Source organism: Anopheles merus, chromosome 3L (assembly GCF_017562075.2).
Source record: "Anopheles merus strain MAF chromosome 3L, AmerM5.1, whole genome shotgun sequence".
Classification (NCBI taxonomy): Eukaryota; Metazoa; Arthropoda; class Insecta; order Diptera; family Culicidae; genus Anopheles; species Anopheles merus.
In genome coordinates, this window is record NC_054085.1 from 18,644,347 (window position 1) to 18,660,804 (window position 16,458).

General features: G+C 48.7%; 5 protein-coding genes across 7 annotated transcripts in view; 3 read left to right on the forward strand and 2 right to left on the reverse strand.

Moving 5' to 3' along the window:
- The window catches only part of LOC121598377 (E3 ubiquitin-protein ligase Smurf1), a 42,119-nt gene extending 32,359 nt beyond the window's left edge, over positions 1–9,760 (reverse strand). The window contains exons 1-4 of the mRNA XM_041925105.1: positions 9,628–9,760; positions 6,055–6,189; positions 5,284–5,807; positions 2,268–2,306 (exon numbers count right to left, since the gene is read on the reverse strand). Of these exons, the coding sequence (XP_041781039.1) occupies positions 2,268–2,306; positions 5,284–5,338 (94 nt within the window). The 5' untranslated portion in view covers positions 5,339–5,807; positions 6,055–6,189; positions 9,628–9,760. The remainder of the gene's footprint in view (positions 1–2,267; positions 2,307–5,283; positions 5,808–6,054; positions 6,190–9,627) is intronic.
- A 126-nt stretch (positions 9,761–9,886) lies between these two features.
- Positions 9,887–10,957, forward strand: LOC121598379 (ribonuclease H2 subunit C). Of its 2 annotated transcripts, none has more exons than XM_041925107.1 (3): positions 9,887–9,976; positions 10,172–10,476; positions 10,546–10,957. In XM_041925107.1, exons 2-3 carry the CDS (start codon positions 10,317–10,319, stop codon positions 10,839–10,841), a joined length of 456 nt encoding a protein of 151 aa, XP_041781041.1. In that variant the 5' UTR covers positions 9,887–9,976; positions 10,172–10,316; the 3' UTR covers positions 10,842–10,957. The 2 variants fall into 2 exon arrangements, with proteins under 2 accessions (XP_041781041.1, XP_041781042.1); XM_041925108.1 differs by having other exon boundaries at positions 9,895–10,070.
- On the reverse strand, positions 10,867–12,979 carry LOC121598378 (rRNA 2'-O-methyltransferase fibrillarin). Its single transcript, XM_041925106.1, has 3 exons — positions 12,739–12,979; positions 12,078–12,448; positions 10,867–11,793 (listed from the first exon to the last, which is right to left on the reverse strand). The coding sequence occupies exons 1-3, from the start codon at positions 12,749–12,751 to the stop codon at positions 11,206–11,208; spliced, it is 972 nt and encodes a 323-aa protein (XP_041781040.1). The 5' UTR covers positions 12,752–12,979; the 3' UTR covers positions 10,867–11,205.
- Positions 12,980–13,449: 470 nt separating this feature from the next.
- Positions 13,450–14,768, forward strand: LOC121600077 (methylosome subunit pICln). Of its 2 annotated transcripts, none has more exons than XM_041928376.1 (3): positions 13,450–13,788; positions 13,879–14,306; positions 14,378–14,768. In XM_041928376.1, exons 1-2 carry the CDS (start codon positions 13,667–13,669, stop codon positions 14,297–14,299), a joined length of 543 nt encoding a protein of 180 aa, XP_041784310.1. In that variant the 5' UTR covers positions 13,450–13,666; the 3' UTR covers positions 14,300–14,306; positions 14,378–14,768. The 2 variants fall into 2 exon arrangements, with proteins under 2 accessions (XP_041784310.1, XP_041784308.1); XM_041928374.1 differs by having other exon boundaries at positions 13,451–13,788; positions 13,879–14,291.
- A 154-nt stretch (positions 14,769–14,922) lies between these two features.
- LOC121600076 (origin recognition complex subunit 6) lies at positions 14,923–16,164 on the forward strand. Its single transcript, XM_041928373.1, has 2 exons — positions 14,923–15,159; positions 15,241–16,164. The coding sequence occupies exons 1-2, from the start codon at positions 15,083–15,085 to the stop codon at positions 15,944–15,946; spliced, it is 783 nt and encodes a 260-aa protein (XP_041784307.1). The 5' UTR covers positions 14,923–15,082; the 3' UTR covers positions 15,947–16,164.
- The last annotated feature ends 294 nt before the right edge of the window (positions 16,165–16,458 follow it).

Consider the following 16,458-nt stretch of genomic DNA (forward strand, 5'->3'; position numbering starts at 1 on the left):
AGCCACCTCTCACACACAAACACACAGCTCGTGTGGAATGTTGCATCCGCTCACTTCTGTTTGTTTTATGTGTGTGTTTTTAGTTAGAGGTGTGCACACGGATCCCCCCAATTAATTCATCAAAACAGCTCCCGTGACCTTGAGTTGCAACACGATTGCAAACATACCAAGCCTCCTCCTGCCAAAGGGGGGCAGGCAGCATAAAACGAGTGGCTCGGTCCCTGTGTTAGTGGCTGTTGAAGTGTTTTTGCCATTGGCCCCCGGGTGCAATAAAAACAATCGCACAAGGTGATCGATGAGTTTGGTGGTGTAACGGCTATAATAATAACAATAAAACACAACACAACACGCTGGAGTAATAATGATCGAGAGAAGCAAGGTGGCAAAACAGTTCGGCAACAGTTAATGCGCCTCGTTTAAAGCATCGCATAACATTCAATGATTTGGTGGTGGGTGGGTGGTAGGCGAACTAGAGACACTGAATATTTAACGAAGGATGCCCAATACGCAAAGAAACGAATCGGCATGGTAGATTAAGGTTTTATAATTGTACGATCATCAAGCAAAGGCAAAAAAATACGAATGCACATCAAACGAATTGTGTGCTGCAAAATATTTCATTCGCTTCTCGGGACCCAACTTAAGCACAAGGGGGAATGTGCCTTTTTTTACCTAAAAAAATTAAAATAACCTTTTTTTTGGGCAAGCCTTTCCAAGGGGTGGAATTTGGCAAACCACAATACAGTGTGCGAATTTATGGTACGGATTTTTCATGCTTCACCCATTTTATGCCATTTTTAAACCGTTTTTGATCCGCTCCTCGCGTTTATTCTTTTTGTCTTTCCCCAAATGATTGTCCGGGGTCAGTGTTAAAGCCGAACATACGCACCCCGCCACAGTCCCACACAGGCTTTGTGTTGTGGTGGTGGCTCCAGCAAAAAAAGAGAAATAAACCCCGCAATAAATAATAAATTAAATTTACTGCAGGTGCAAAAAGGTAAAATAAAATGCGCTCTGGCGGATTTAGCTGCTAGCGAAATTTTACAATTCTGCAACAAATTGAACGCAAGGCAGTGGCACACCAAACCGCGCGAAAAACGGTGCCGTGAAAATCCGTTTTCCATTTCTCTGTGCGACACACACAGACACACACACACAGGCCACACCCCGGGGTATGTGCGTTAAAAAACGATCGCATCTCGGGCGGAGAGTTTGCACTCGGAATTGCATTTGGGGTGGTCATTTTATGCTCACCGAACCGTTACGCTAACGGGAAATTGAACGCAATGAATATGGATTTTCTTAGTGGGATTTTTTTCGCATTTTTCTCGCTCTCTCCTACTCTCGATTGATGATCAACAACACACACACCTGCGATGAAAGCAACGCGGTGGTGACAACTAATTTGCATCTCGCTGCGCTTAAAGCTGCCCATCAACACACCGGCCGGTTGCGCAGATTGTTCGATAAAGTTCGATGAAATGCACCTTTCCCCCTGCTTGGTTTCAATAATTCATCACGAGCCGCTTTTTTCCTGTATCATTCAAAACAGGAAAGGAAAGTTCTACCACAAGAATCCTTACACGTGCTCTCTCCTGTGTCCCGAACACAATTCCCCAGTGAAAAGAATGTTTTTCACTCTCTCTCTCTCTCTCTCGCTCGACACATTCGCGATCAAACCTTTCCATTGTCATAACGATGAACGCTTCCAACAGGATGAAGTTATCTTCATCTATTCGAACAATTTCCCTTTATTTATCGGTTAACAAAGGCAAGAAGAAAACCCATCGTGTGGTACACCCGCGAGTGAAAAAGCGTCTCCCGGGGTGGTTCGCTGCGTGCCATCGAAGAAAAGCTGTTTTCCGCATCTGTGTGCCGAGGTGTGCCGGAATGTCACCGGAATTGTGACAATGAACAGGCTGTGCAGGGGGGGTCGGAATGTGGGGGGATTCATAGGAAGAAAATGAAAGCGGAAATGGGGCACCACACCGGTGTTTTTCGCGCACACCGATAACATTCCGGCCGCCATGGAAACCAAGCGACGACGTTTGGCGACGCTTCTCCTCGGGGGAGAGAGGATGACACAATTTCACGCTTATCGTCGTTAAAATATACAACAAAGCACTAAAGATTGAAGATGAGTAGAGAATTCAAATGTTTTCCTTTGCTTTTTTTCACTGCTTTTGTCGCAACAACATCAACAACTACGCTACTTCAAACGATGGAATGTGAAAGGAAGCAACGTGCTAGGAAGCACCACAACTTACGGAACATCTCCTTCCGGGCCAGATTACGGGCGCCCATAACTGAAAGTAAAAAAAATAGGGAAAAAAGAAGGAAAATTAAATATTTCGCATTTTGGGTAGAAAATTGTCAATTTATTATAATACATTTTCTGAATTTATATTTCATTTACTTATAATAAAAATAAGCATTCTGTAGCTTCCCTGTATTGTCCCTGAACAACCCCGTAACGGAGTAAACAAGTATGAGAAACCTTTTTTTTTTTGCAAAATGTGAAATATTTTCGGCAAACTCTCACACGAACACGGAAGGGGGGAAAGAGCAGCACCAGTAAAAAGCATTTTCGAAAATTCCTTTACCGCCGCCTCCATCCTTCAAATACCGTTCATCTCGCCCCTGTGAGCCAGACACGTAGACGGTAAGAGGGGGAAACAAATTCTTCTGTCTCTCGTCCTCTCCGTCATTTCACTCTACTTCATTCTTGTCCCAATTCCAGTACCCCCACAATGTGCGTTCGCGGTGTGCGTTCCTTTTGCTGTTAAAAGGACGAGCTGATACACAACGTTCTTGTGCTTTTTGTTCTTCTTCTCCTTGTGCTATGTTGCTTTTTCATTAAGCCGTGTCTCTCGTCCTCCGAGCGGCAAGATACCTGACCGGCCCAAGGGAGAGAGAGAGATACCTGGAAACATGATCGCCTTCATCCGGCATCAACCCCCAATCGGTCGTAATTACACACAGGCGTTCGACAGCATTTTTTTCTGTCCCTCGGCCTGGCCGCCTGTGTGGGTACGTTAGTGAGTGTATGTGTGGCTATATGTAGCGATCGCCGCCGCCACCGGTTTTGATGGCGAGGGACTTGATCTTGTCTTTCTACCCGTCCTCAGGCAGTGGTTGGCAAGCCTTTTTTTAAGCTTTTGCATCACGGTTTAGGTGGAGTAGCTTACAATAATTGACAAAAGAAGAAAAAATAGAATTTGATTAAGTACAGACAATTCATATACTTTAAAAATGCTGAGCCAAAAACGTAACATTTAAAGGACGTATTTTTTAATGGACAGTCGATAAAATATTGAAATTTATTATGTATTACATTTGTTTATTATTTTTTTCTTATTTATTACATTTATTGCATTTATTGAAAGCTGCTGTAAACGAAACTTTATTTTAAATGGTATATTAAATACATTTTTCAGAAGATTACACCTTTTAGTCATGCAATTCGAATGTAAACAAATGAAAATTTAAATAAAATTGCAACATAATCCGTTAATGGGAGCTTTTACGATATCAGCCAGCCATTTTAAATGGAGTTTGACACATGGCGGCTGTATTCATGTCAACGCCACACGCAAAACTAACCTCAGATTTTCAGCCTAGATCAAGGTCCATCAAGGACCTGTAGTAGGTTGGTCCGTGCAGTGACTTTGACAAATCTTCTAGCTAGAGCGTCCAAAATTACTTAGCTACTTACACAACGTCTTTAGTAACCATAACTCGCTCTCTGCTTATATCTATAGAAATCTCCATCCATCGTGGATAACAAAATCAGACTAAAGACCTGTAATCTATACAAGCACCCTTGGACTAGATTATTTCAGCCTAAAAAATAAAACACACGCCTATTTTTCACAGACGCGATCAGAGGTTGGCTCATGTAGGATTGTATGTTATTGATGAATCATAAATATTATGTTAAGGATGGATAAAAATAGTTTTTACAAAAAAGAAAATAAAACAATTTTAAAATAAATCTTTGTTCGTACCCAATTGCTGAAATCCAATATGACGGACCGTAACTGTCAAGTTCATACAACCCGGATGATATTTATTGTTCCACTGATAGGCTGAAATTTCAGCTTATTGGGGCCCTTCACGATTCTAGTCAGCTTTTTGGTATGGAGTTTGACAGTTGGAGGCTGAAATCATGTCAACACTCCATACAAAACCACACACAAAACTAGCCTGTGACTTTTAGTCAGAGGTCTATTTAAAAAAAACTCTTTAAAGACAAGTGAATAGTTCAAAATAGTGATGGGAAAAACGTGCCTTTGGGAAAAATGTAATGGGAAATGTGATGAAGTTTTCCTCGCAATCAATTCCGGGTAGCTCCGAAGTTTTCTAGAATCGGCCTCAAAATTGGTTTCGGAATCGGACTCAGAATTGGTTCCGGAATTGGATCTGGAATCGAAATCAGCTCTGGAGCCGGAATTGGCTGCAAAATTAGAATCGGCTTCGAAATCGGAATGGGTTTCGGCATCTCCATAAGAAGAGACGTTTGGATCCAATTATGCTACGTATTAATAGCCACAAAGAATCCAAATTTACTTGTGAACGATCCATTCTCATGGAGATTCTCGGTCTGATTTCGCTACTGGAAGTTCATATTTAAATTCAAGAACTGATTCTTTTTCCGGAGCTAATTCCAATTCTTGAGTCAATTCTGATTCCGTTACCGGAGCAAATTGTGATTCCCAGGTCGATTCCGATTCCGAATCCGATTCTGGTTTGGGAACCTAATCCGATTTCGGTTTCAATTCCAGATTCAATTACCGAGTTGACTCTGGAATCAGCTCCGGAATCGAAATCTAATCCAGCATCGGAATCGGCTCCAGAATTGAATCCGAACAAGAAATCAGAATCGAGAAGGTCCGATTCGGAGCTCCCACCACTAGGACAAAGCTCTTGCTAAAAAAAACATAAAAAGGTCATTTTTTACTAATTTACTATTGAATGTATCATCACTTTGTGTAACGAAACAATATTCAGGGAATTTAGCAGCGTTTAATCCTGAATAAGTTGCATTATTTTTGCTTCACGAATGATTCATTGCCTTCCACTGCCCTAGGACGCAAGAAGAAACCTTCTATATGCAGTAACATTAAGGTGCAGTACCGACACACACACAAAGAACTTTTTTATGTTCGACATAAAACACGATCAATGAAAGTCTGTGTCAATGAAAATAGTTCAAACCGGATGACATCAAAAGGGAACTGTATTATGATACAATTTTTTACCGGGAGGATTTAAAATACTTACTGGTAATTCGAATCTTTTGCGTGCCATTGCGCCGCGAGTACTCCAGCTTGTTCATCGTAACGCAGCTCTCCTCCTTGCCGGGCAGTAGTACGCGGCGACGCTGTTTGGCCACGAGTGCTCCAATCGTGATCGCGCGAAGGATTACACACCCTGCTGCTGCTCACTTGCAACAACCAAACACGCACACACACACACACACACACGCGCGCGTACACTTAAAGGAAGGATATTATATTGCGCGTGGTTTTCCGCGATCCTACGACACGATCTCGCCCCAACGACGTCGTCGGCGGCGAAACATTAGTGTGACCGCCGCCGCCGGGAGTCGCCCCGCCCGCGGACCGTGTTTTTTCTTTCCTTTCTTCTGTTAAACGATCAACACCACCCGTTTGCTTATCAAGCAATACAGACACTGGCTGCGGCTTTTCACACACTGCACACGCACGCACACAACACACGACTTTTGCGCAAAAACACACACCGCCAGCAACAACAAAGGAAGCGATCGTTAACACTGTTTTTCGCTGCAAAAAAAAAAAAAAAAACCGGACCGGCGATCGCGGCCGTCCACCCGCCGGGTGGGGAAGGTGTGATAGGATCGCTTCCCTTCCCTTCGTTAAATCGCCCACCACAATGCCCTAGCAGGAGCAGCGGCTGTACACAATGATCTATTATGACTATTTTGCTTTTTCCTTCTCGTTTTTCTTTACTTCTTCCTCTGCTTTTCGTTGCTTCAACACGTCGCACATACACACACTACATTGCACTCACTTGCTCTCTCACTCCTTCCCACAGCGTGCTAGTGATCGCACGGTTGATTATTTCCCGGTTGGTGTTGTGTGTTGCCCATGTGTGTGTATCTATTATCTTCCGACGCACGCCGATGCACTGTCCCAGCGTAATATGCTGAAAGAAAATACATAATCATTACACGCTGCAGAAGCCCCTATGGGCAGGATGAAGATGAGGATGAGGATGCTTCGATCGACCGGTCGTCATCGATCGCGAAATCGCGAAAACACTCCCAGCGCTCTCTTGTACCAACACACGGAAGAGTTATGCTGCCTCCCTCTTTCCCCGTCTACCCCCCACAACAGCAGAACCTGTGGCCAACTGCTTAACAAGCTGCCTCTCTCTTCACTACACCACACACTACTACCACCACCAAGCAATTGTGGGGGGAGGCGCTAGACACATTCTTCTCTGCCGCTGTTTGCCGAACCAATCATGAAGATGAGGCGACGATTCATTGCTGCCTGCTGATGATCATCAATGGATGAAGGAAATGGCGACGACTTTGTCGCACGTTCATTGATACATTCCCCTACTGCTACCCCCATTTGCCATTTCGTTTCAATTATCGCCTCCCGCCCGCTCTCCCCGGGCAGTCCTTTATTTTTCGCGCTGTTCCTGCCCTGCGCCTGGATTTCAATTAGCAAACTTTCGGGCTGAACCGAACTGTTGCTTTCGGGGCTTGCTGTACGGCAGAGAGTAGGCCCCAACACCACGCAGCATTCAATACGGTTCACACCTTTTTAATTGGTTTTTGGGTGCTACAGTTCTCTTCGCTTTCGTTAGAACATGTTTGATAAAAAAAGAAAAGGAAATTATCAAACAACTATCGATTGTCGAAGTTGTTTCTAATTAAAAGTACTTTTTGATCCGATTATTTAATTGCGTTTGTGACCAAATTTGGGTTAAAAGATAGGAGAATATTTACTTTTGTTTTAAATATTTACAAGTGTTTCTGGTTCTGGTTTCTGGTTCTGGTACAAGTGTTCTAGTTCTATGAAACTAAAGCCACAAACGTTATGTTTAATTGAGAAACGTGCTCTTGAAAGTTCAATGACTGGAAATGATGCTTGAACGATAGAGCCGTATCAACCAATTTCCATCGGGAGCGGGGAAGGAATGGGGACAGGCTTCGCATACTCCACACTTAGTCATGAATAAAGTTGGCAAAAATCCGGAGTCGACTATGATCCAACTCCGATAATTCCGGAACCGACTCCGAAAGTTAGGTCCTCCCAGCATTATCATGAGTCGTTCAAAATCGTCCGCAATCACCCGAAGTCGTCCGGAGTCCTCATTAGTCGGAGTCGTCATTAGTCGGAGTCGTCCGGAGTTGTCCGGAGTTGTCCGGAGTCGTCCGGAGTCGTTCGGAGTCATCAGAAGTCGTGAGATTCGTCCAGAATTGGCCGGAGTTGTTGTGAGTCGGGGTAATCCGGAGTCGTCTGGAGTCGTCCAGAGTCGTTCCGAGTGGTTTGAAGATGTCGGAGTCGCTCGAAATCGTTCGGAGTCGTGAGAGTCGTCCGGAAGTTGGCCGGAGTCGTTGTGAGTTGGTGTCATCCGGAGTCATCTGGAGTCGTCCGGAGTCGTTCGGAATCGTCTGGAGTCGTCCGGAGTCGTTCGGCGCTTTTGGAGTCGGAGACAAAAAAACACAACGAAATAAAATGCCTGATCAAAAGAGCTCATTGCACCGGAAGACTCCTGATGACTCCTGATGACTCCGGATAGACTCCGGGAGAAGCTAGAAGTTTGAATTTTGCCGGAATCGCAATCGGTCTAACAATAACTGGAGCCGGATCAGTGTCGTAAGTGCGCTCCAAAGACCACATCAATACTCCACACACGCACTGATCGAAATTTAAGAGAATCGCAAATGTTCGGCATACAATTGACATTGCATTTGGTCATCTTGCAGGTTTGCATAGTAAAACAGCACCCAATTCCACATACTTTTGCACTCTCGGCAAACTGGTAAACAAAGCGCGAGCTGTCAAAATGACATTAGAAGTGGGGGCTACAAATTACACCCCCCCCCCCGCCCTCCCTCCAGCCACCACTCAAACGATCCATTTGGCAAATGGCTTTTGGTCGCTAGAGAAGAACGGACAAGAAGGAAAACCGGGCCACAACATATTCCCTACGATCACACCAACAGAGGCGAACGAGAGAGCGCGCGCGCGCAGGCCCCCTTCTTCGCTAATTTGCCTTGATCATTTGCGCGGCCCGCTTTGTGTGTGTGTGTGTGTGTGTGTGTTGTTCCCCCCGTTTTGCGCTACGCATTCTTCTCTAGACCCGCGCGCGCGAGCCGTCGTCGTCGTCGTCGTTGTCGTCGTGGTGCGGTCGCCTGTCGACGTCTTCATGCTGTTTACGTGTAGGCGTGACAGCCGCAGCCATACCAGCAGCAGCATCTCTTTCACACGCCAGCTAGAATGCATGCGAGCGAGAAAGGGAGTACACTTCTACCTTCGCCCACCGTCCAGCGGCACAGCACCGTACTCTCCCTTTCCCTGGTCCACTCCAACGGTCAGAAAAGTTCAATGAGTGGATGAGGATCGCATTGCTGGAATGACTGGGGGGGGGGGGGGGGGGGCGGAGGTGGCGTAAGGTGGTATCGGTAATCGAGTGTGTGCGTGAGTGTGTGTGTGTGTATGGAAAGAACCAAAAGCGACTCCGCCGGACACACCGCGCCGCACCGGGGCCACTCCTCCCCACATACACACATAAACACACACACACACACACACACACAGGAGGCGCACCGTCGCCGTGTGTAAGCGCGCACGCACACTCTGCCGATGCGTCGTTGGCTGTGTGTTGCTATTGCTCTTGTTGTTCTGCTGCTGCTGGTTAGCTCTGTTGCTTCATCAGCGCGCTGCTACTTGAGCGCCCATGTCCGGTGGCAGTGTGTGTGTGTGTGTGTGTGTGTATGTGGCGGTGTGTTTGTGTGGCCCGTATTCTTCTGCAAGCAGGTCTCATTAAAAGTAGACGAAGAAGCACAACGACGACGGCGACGGACATCAGAACGGAGAGGGGAAAAGCACATTGGAACGTGAGGGAAGGGGAAAACTGCTAGGCCACTGGAATGCAACTCCAGAAAAGCACACGCACACTGTACACACACACACACACCACGTAGACGATTTTTGTGTATCCAAAACACACATACACACATACACGTTTTAACACGGATAACAGAACACACTCTGAAACACACACACACGCACGCACTCGTCGACGGTGACCACGTTACAATGCAGGACGGTGCAGGCAGAGCGGGCTGCGCGTGTATTGCACTAGCCAAATACACACACAGCAGCAACAACCGAAAAAAAAACAACGGACGGTACACACTTAGGCAGAATACGCACACACACATACACACGCGGAACGCAACCCAACCCTTTGACGGCCCCGCAGGGCAAGACGAAAACTCTGGCAAGAATGAAAAGGAGTGGTATTTTTGCCTTTCACCGACCGAGCGGGAAGGGGGGGGGGGATGAAACGGCCTCACTGTGTATGTGGTTTGTTCGCGAACAAAAAAAAACGCTCACTCACGAAGAAGCAGCAGCACCCGCACACAGACACACTCACACCCGCGAACACAACTAATAATTTCCCGTGCGTGTGACGACGGGCAAACGGCGACAGCGGACGGCAGACACCAACCTACTCTACGCACTCCTAACGATGGTATAAACACACACAGAACAAGTGCAGTTCGTCGAGGACGGTCGCTCGATCGCTCGCTTGCTGCTGCTGCTGCTGCTGGTCCTTCTGCTGCGATAAACGTTCGCAGAATGGGCCGTCCCGCTCTCGCACGCACGGCGCTGCTACGGTTGATTCGGTGTTTACCATCGTCCGTCAAACTGGGCCTGCTGTTGTTCCTCTTCCTTCTGTCAAACCGGTGCGTTTAGACTGCCGGGTTGACTACCTTAACGGAGAAGCCCTGAATGAGGAGCGACGGCGTGAATGGAGTTGCATTCATTCATAACCAAATTGTACCTTTAATTCAATTATTTCAGCGTCCAAAAATTTTTATTTTTACACACTTTTTTATATGTGTCCAATTTTGCATTTTCTGTTTCAAAAAAAAAAAAAGTTCAAACCGCTGAAGCCCCGCTGACAGCAAGGCAGAAGGCAGATGGAGGCGCGAAAAGGGCTGTCTCGTTGCATCAAACAGCCAAGCAGCAAACAATCAAATCTTGGTCCCTTTGGGCTGCACTTTTTGCCTGTTCCAATTTAAAATGGCCAAAATCAATTTGAAACTAACCTCGAAGGACGTGGAAACCAGCCTGCAGGGCGGCCCCATCAAGCTGCAGTACATTCCCGCCACGATCAAGGGCGACGGGCCGGCGAATCTGGAGCAGTTTTTCACCCCGTACACGGAAACGCAACGGGACGGAAGTGAGTGGTGTTCTGGGGATTGGCAAAGTGTAAAAAAAACAATTTCTAACAATTCGTTTCTTCCTTCAGCTCTGTGCAACGCGCTTCGGGGATATCCGCTGCGCGGCAAAGCAACGTCCCTGCCGGCCGGCTACACGGGCGTGATGTTGCAGGAAACGAAAAAGCCACTCTCGGACGAGGACGATCGAACGCTAACGTTTGCCGGTGCGTTCCGCGACTTTACCTACTGGAACTACGATCGCCAGCCGTCCCGGAACGATCCGATGGCGAAGGCACTGGGCTGGCTGCAGCTGGCGGAGGTGCTGCATGGCGATGAGCCCGATGATGGCACCGAGCAGGATGTGAAGCCAGAACGGAGCAAATGAAAACGCCATCGAGTGATGGGAGAGATTGGTTTTGTAAAATATGTAGTTCTATTTATTTTCAATTTGTCGTAGTGGGGCGTTATATCCCACAGAGAAAAAAAAAACAAATGCTAAAATTAAACCACTCGCACTCGTTTGCATCTCGACCTGCGTGTCTCTTCTTTTATGTACTGTGTATACATAGACATAGATTTGTTTTGTGTTCCTTAGTTTGAAGTTTGATCCACCGCACACAGCCCTCTGCCGCTGCTAGGTGGTTGGGTGAAATATAGAAGCAAATTTTGGTTCTTATACACTAACAAGACCCCTTAATAACCTAACGGACCTCTCCACCGACCTGTCCCGCCCGCCCGCCTGCCCGCTCTTATGCCGCAGCCTTCGGCGGTGGTCGGTACACGCCCACCACTACCGCGTGGTCACGCTCGTACGGCTCGAGCGTGATCTGTTCCTGCGGTTTTAGCTTCTCCGACTGCAGCTTCTTCACCTCCGCCGCGAACACCGCCTCGGGGACGGCGGTCGAGTCGATGCAGGACGCCTTGATGGAGATGACAAAGTGGCCACCGTTCTTGAGGAAGTTGTGCGCATTGAGCGCCACGATACGGGCCTGGTCCGGCTGGGCCACATCGGCAAACACGGTATCGACCATGCCGACCAGCATGCGGTACTTGTGCGGATGGCGCGCGTCCTCGATGATGGGGATGATGTTGGTGCGCTTCTTCGCCACATTGAGCAGATCGCGCCCGGACCGGTGCGAGAACTCGACCGCGTACACCAGCCCCTCCGGGCCGACGATGTCCGACACGTGCGAGACGGTCGTGCCGGAGGCGGCACCCAGGTACAGCACCTTCGAGCCGGGCGGCATGTGAATCTTGTCAACGCCGCCGAGCACGGCCGCCGCCAGCTTGGATCGGAACGGGTTCCACACGCGGTACTCCTTCTTGTCCCCTTCGTTCTGTGTGGGCGATGGGGCAGTGGCATGAAAAGGAATAGAAAATGTTAGAAACAAATATTTAAAATAGAAAGAAATTCAATACTTTGTTGCTAAGAGCGTCAGTAAGCAGGTTCTACAGGGAGCGCACCAGCGGGAAGGTATGCCTCGGGCTCCACTTCCCACCAGCGGTGCGCTCCCCGTTGGCTACATGCTGCCAATTCAATACCCCTGTGCGCGTCATCACGTATGCCCAAAGCTAACAAACAAACAAAATATAAACAATGGCCTTGCACCCACACACTTACCTCAACCGAAATGCGCTTCTCGCCGTACACCTCCGAGCCGGGCACCAGGTTCAGCGTAACCAGCGCGTCTTCCTTGCCGCGTGCGATGAAGATGCCCTCGTGACGATGCGGCTCGATGACGACGGATTTGCCCCCCTTGAAGCCACCCATCTTGCCGCCCCCGCGGCCACCCGGTCCGCCACGGCCGCCACCACGGCCCCGTCCGCCCGGTCCACCACGACCACCACCGCCGCGGCCGCGACCACCACCGAAACCTCCGCGGCCACCGCGATCACCGCCACCGCGTCCACGGCCACCGAAGCCACCGAAGCCACCGCGTCCGCCCCGGTCACCGCCTCCTCCACGACCGCCGCCACCTCTAGGAGAGAATCCTTGAGAAGAAAAAAAACACATTCACAAGAAGAGAGGTTAGGATTAGAGCGCGTGTCTGCATGGGTGTGTGTGTGTGTGTTTTGGAATATGGTTATCGAAACGCACATGATGCTCAGTGCGGAAGGAAAATATCAATTTAAAGGACAAACTCCCATCCCACGCTTGGTGGCGTGGTTGAAGTTGTAAGCCGAAATAATTAAAAAAAAAATCAAATGCTTTGCCTAAACACGGCATCGCCATGCCATGGCAGACGCCGGCCGAGCATGCCGCCTGTCTCCATTTTTCGTACCTGGTCTGCCCATTATGAGATGAAAATTTCACTGAACTAGCACGTTTTCGTAGCTAAATGCCACTTTTACGCTTTTACTGCCAATTAAGCGCACTTGCACGGGTTCCGGGAACGGAAAATTTCTAGCTCGTTGCCGAATTGGTACAGCTCTGCACGCTGTACCGCAGCCGAAAAACACGTGCGTTTACTTTTGGGATGCCAAAGCTGTGCCGGAGACGTCAATTGCGACACAGTGGAAACGCCGCATGGTCATGCGGGTTTGATGGTTTGGTCGAAATTATCTGATCGATTGGCCTTTTTTTAGTTTTTTTTTTGTTTTAAAATGCAAACAAAATGGAGATTGAATTATGGAATTATGGAAAATGTTTTATTTTCAGCTTGGAAAGGCAAATAAAGGCTTGAATTTCAGATGGTTTGTTGATGTACTGCGCTACCTGCGACTGTGGACATTAAAACGATAAGAAAATACTCGTTGATCGCCTGGATGACATTCGGTACCGAGTTGAAATAAGAATTGATTTTGTTGTAAAAAACTGATGAAGTAAAACGAGGACTTAATGTGAATGTTATTTCAAAAGTCTGGTCAACCAAAAATTCATGAAAAACGAAAATATCAACCTTCTTCCTGTGAACGTTGATTTTCAAAGACTGAATTTCTCACTTTTGACACATTGTCACAAAGATGTAGCGAAACACCCTGTACGAAGGCAACGCTGGTTTGGCGTGTTGATAGTGTTTTGAAAAAAAAGAAGCGAGCAAGCAATTTGCCCTTCTCTTCGCACCGTCTTTACAGTACAAAATCAGGACGACAGAGCCACCGACCGAGAAAACCTTTTGGCCACCCTTTTGGTTCGCCCGCCATACGAGCGTCAGTATTACCGGAAATAGCGAAGCTATCAAATTTGCGTTTACGAATCGTCTCCAAACAATGGTTACCATAGGGGAAGCATTTACGCCGACCGATGGGATCATTTTCTCCGCCACGGACGTGAAGCTGAAGATTGGCGACAGTTTGATACCGTCCCCGGGCTCGCTGCACCTGACCGTAGGGTCCGTATTCGGGACAGGTTTCTAGCCCTCCCTTCCGCTTTGTTAGAACCATCAGTAACGATTCCCGAAACCTCGTTTTCCGCCCTATAGTTCCTGCATATGGAGCTGCGAGGAAAGGAACGCCAGCATCAGCATCCCGTGGCCCCGGGTGGGCGTGCACGCCATCTCGTCCGTACCGGGGGAGGGTCTGTTCATGATGCTGGACGTCAACATCGTGTGGCCCGGGTTTTACAGCGGCCCGCCGGCCGAGAACAACGGCGACGCGCATCCGGACGAGCAGGGGGAGGACGACGAGGGCCACGATTCGGAGATATCCGAGTCGGCGATGACGGAGATGTGGCTGCAGCCGGCCAGCCGCGAGATTCTCGACCAGATGTTCAGTGCCATGCGGGAGTGCCAGAGCCTGAACCCGGGCTCGGACGTCAGCGAGGACGAGGACTACATGGAGGCGGAGGAGGACGAGCTGGAGGAGGTGGGCGATATGCGGAATCTGCAGCTCGATGGTGAGTGAGTCCTTGGTGAGTGGACCGGCGTGGAAGTGATTTGACGCTAATTTCTTTTCTCTCTTTTTTTTTTGAAACTCGTGCAGATGAGGACAAATTTGCTGACGCTGAGGAATAACCGCCGGGACAGGGGGGGGAAGTGATACATCTAAAAATGAATCTTTTTTTCTACTCGCGCTTGGTGTGGCAAAGGGAGGAGTTTTGAATGCAACCGACGGGTGGGTTGCAGTCGGAAGGCCACGCCGGGCGTTGTCGTCGAGTTGCCATTTTGGATCATCGCAACCGTCGTCATCGTCGTCATCGTGTCGTACAGTAAATATATACATTCAAAGGCATTTTCAAGAGAAGCTCCGAGAGCACATTAGGGGGATGCAGAAATCAAGTTGCGTGATACGTTGAATTAAAAGTAAAAAACAAAACAAAAAAACCAGAAAAGTAATAAAGTCATAGTCCTTATTGGGTGGATAATTTACAACAGTTTTTGGTGGGGAGCGTTGTGTTTCACTCATAAGGCAAATACAAACACACAAAATGAATAATTTCCAAGGAAAAACAAGTGTGCAAATGCGCAGAAATGGCCTCCTTTGTTTTGATTCCTGCTTCGATCTGTCATCGTGCGGGTTCGGCAGCAGCAGGCCACGGTTTGACGTTCAAATTCGCGCCAAACTGGTGCGTGGTGCAACAGCGACACAACACACGCACGCACACGATCATCAGCTTCGCCGGAACGGACGGGAGCGAGTGTGTGTAAACAAGGGTTGCGATCGTAAAAAAGGAAAAAGAGCGAAACGATGGCCACCGGCGATAATAAACTGTTGCTTCAGCTTGTTCAAAAGCTAGGCCTCGCCCACTATGAGTCCCTTGCGCCGTAAGTTATTGCACAATGTTACTGCAAAAACAAGAGCAAAAAAAGGTGTGTATTAACGTCCGTCCTGTCTCGGTTTCTCAGTAAAGCGACGGAACTGCAGCGCCTGCTGGAGATACGCTCGTCCAGCGGCATGATGAGCAGCCTGGGCGACTACGCCAAGGCAACGATCTGTATCGACCTTGCCTCCAGCCTGCTCGGACTGCCGTTCGACACCGACACGGCGATGAAGCTGTCCGGCCTGAGGAAAACGGCGTACGCGAACGGGCGCCGCACGCTGGAGAAGGTGCTGGACATCAACAAAACGCTCGGCATCGGGGAGATTTGTGTGCAGGTGGGCGTTACCCAGGTGCAGCAGGAAGCGGCCGCACTGCTCGAAGCGTACAAGCAGTACGCCGGACAGGGCGGCGCCGGGATCGATTTTAGCCACCCGCAGTACGCGACGATGGCCGTGTTTCAGGCGTGCAAGCGGCAGAAGGTGAAACCGCCCAAAACGAAGCTGCTACCGTTCAGCCATCTCAAGCCGGCCCAGTGGAGCATGCTGGAGAAGAACTGGGAGAAGTTTCTCGCCACCGGTGCGGCCGATATGGGACCGAAGGGGGCGAACACCAAGGGCGTTGTGGTGAAGGAGCTGGCAGCAAGGGGCGGAGAAGAGCAGGCCAATGGTGGTGGGAGCAGTGCGGCACGGAAGCACGCGAGTCCGGAAAAGATCGAACCGTACCAGAGCTGGAAGAAGCGGATGCTCGAGAAGGCGTACCGGGAGCTGGAGCTGCAACGGGGCAGTGGGTGAAAGTCTCCCTTCTCAACCCCCGGGAACCATCATTCCACGATAGGAGATGTTTTTTTTACGCTTAGAGGTGTGTTGTTTCGAGGACGCAATGTTAGTGTTTGCACTGTGCCAATACATATCCAGATATTATTTACCGTGAATTGTTAAGACCCTAGCTTTACGTAAGGTGCATATTTGTATACAGATTTAGGTAATAAACAAAAATCGAATGCTCAAACAGGAAACATTTATATACATACAATAACGAACTAAAGCCGTCGGCCGACTAGTACCGCGAGCAGAATATTGCGCCATAACGCGCGGTCCTGTGCTGCACATCTCCAAATCGAGATCCTCCGAACCTCCGCAAGTCTGCCTCGACCTAGTCAAGCCAACATACTAGCTATGCCTCTCTCCTCCGCGTGCCCATTGGGTCCCTTTCGAAGACCTCCCTGACTGGGTAGCGAACAGGCCTCCTCGCTATACGTCCCAGCCATCTAAGAGACCCGATGTTCACCAGGATTCCTATCGGG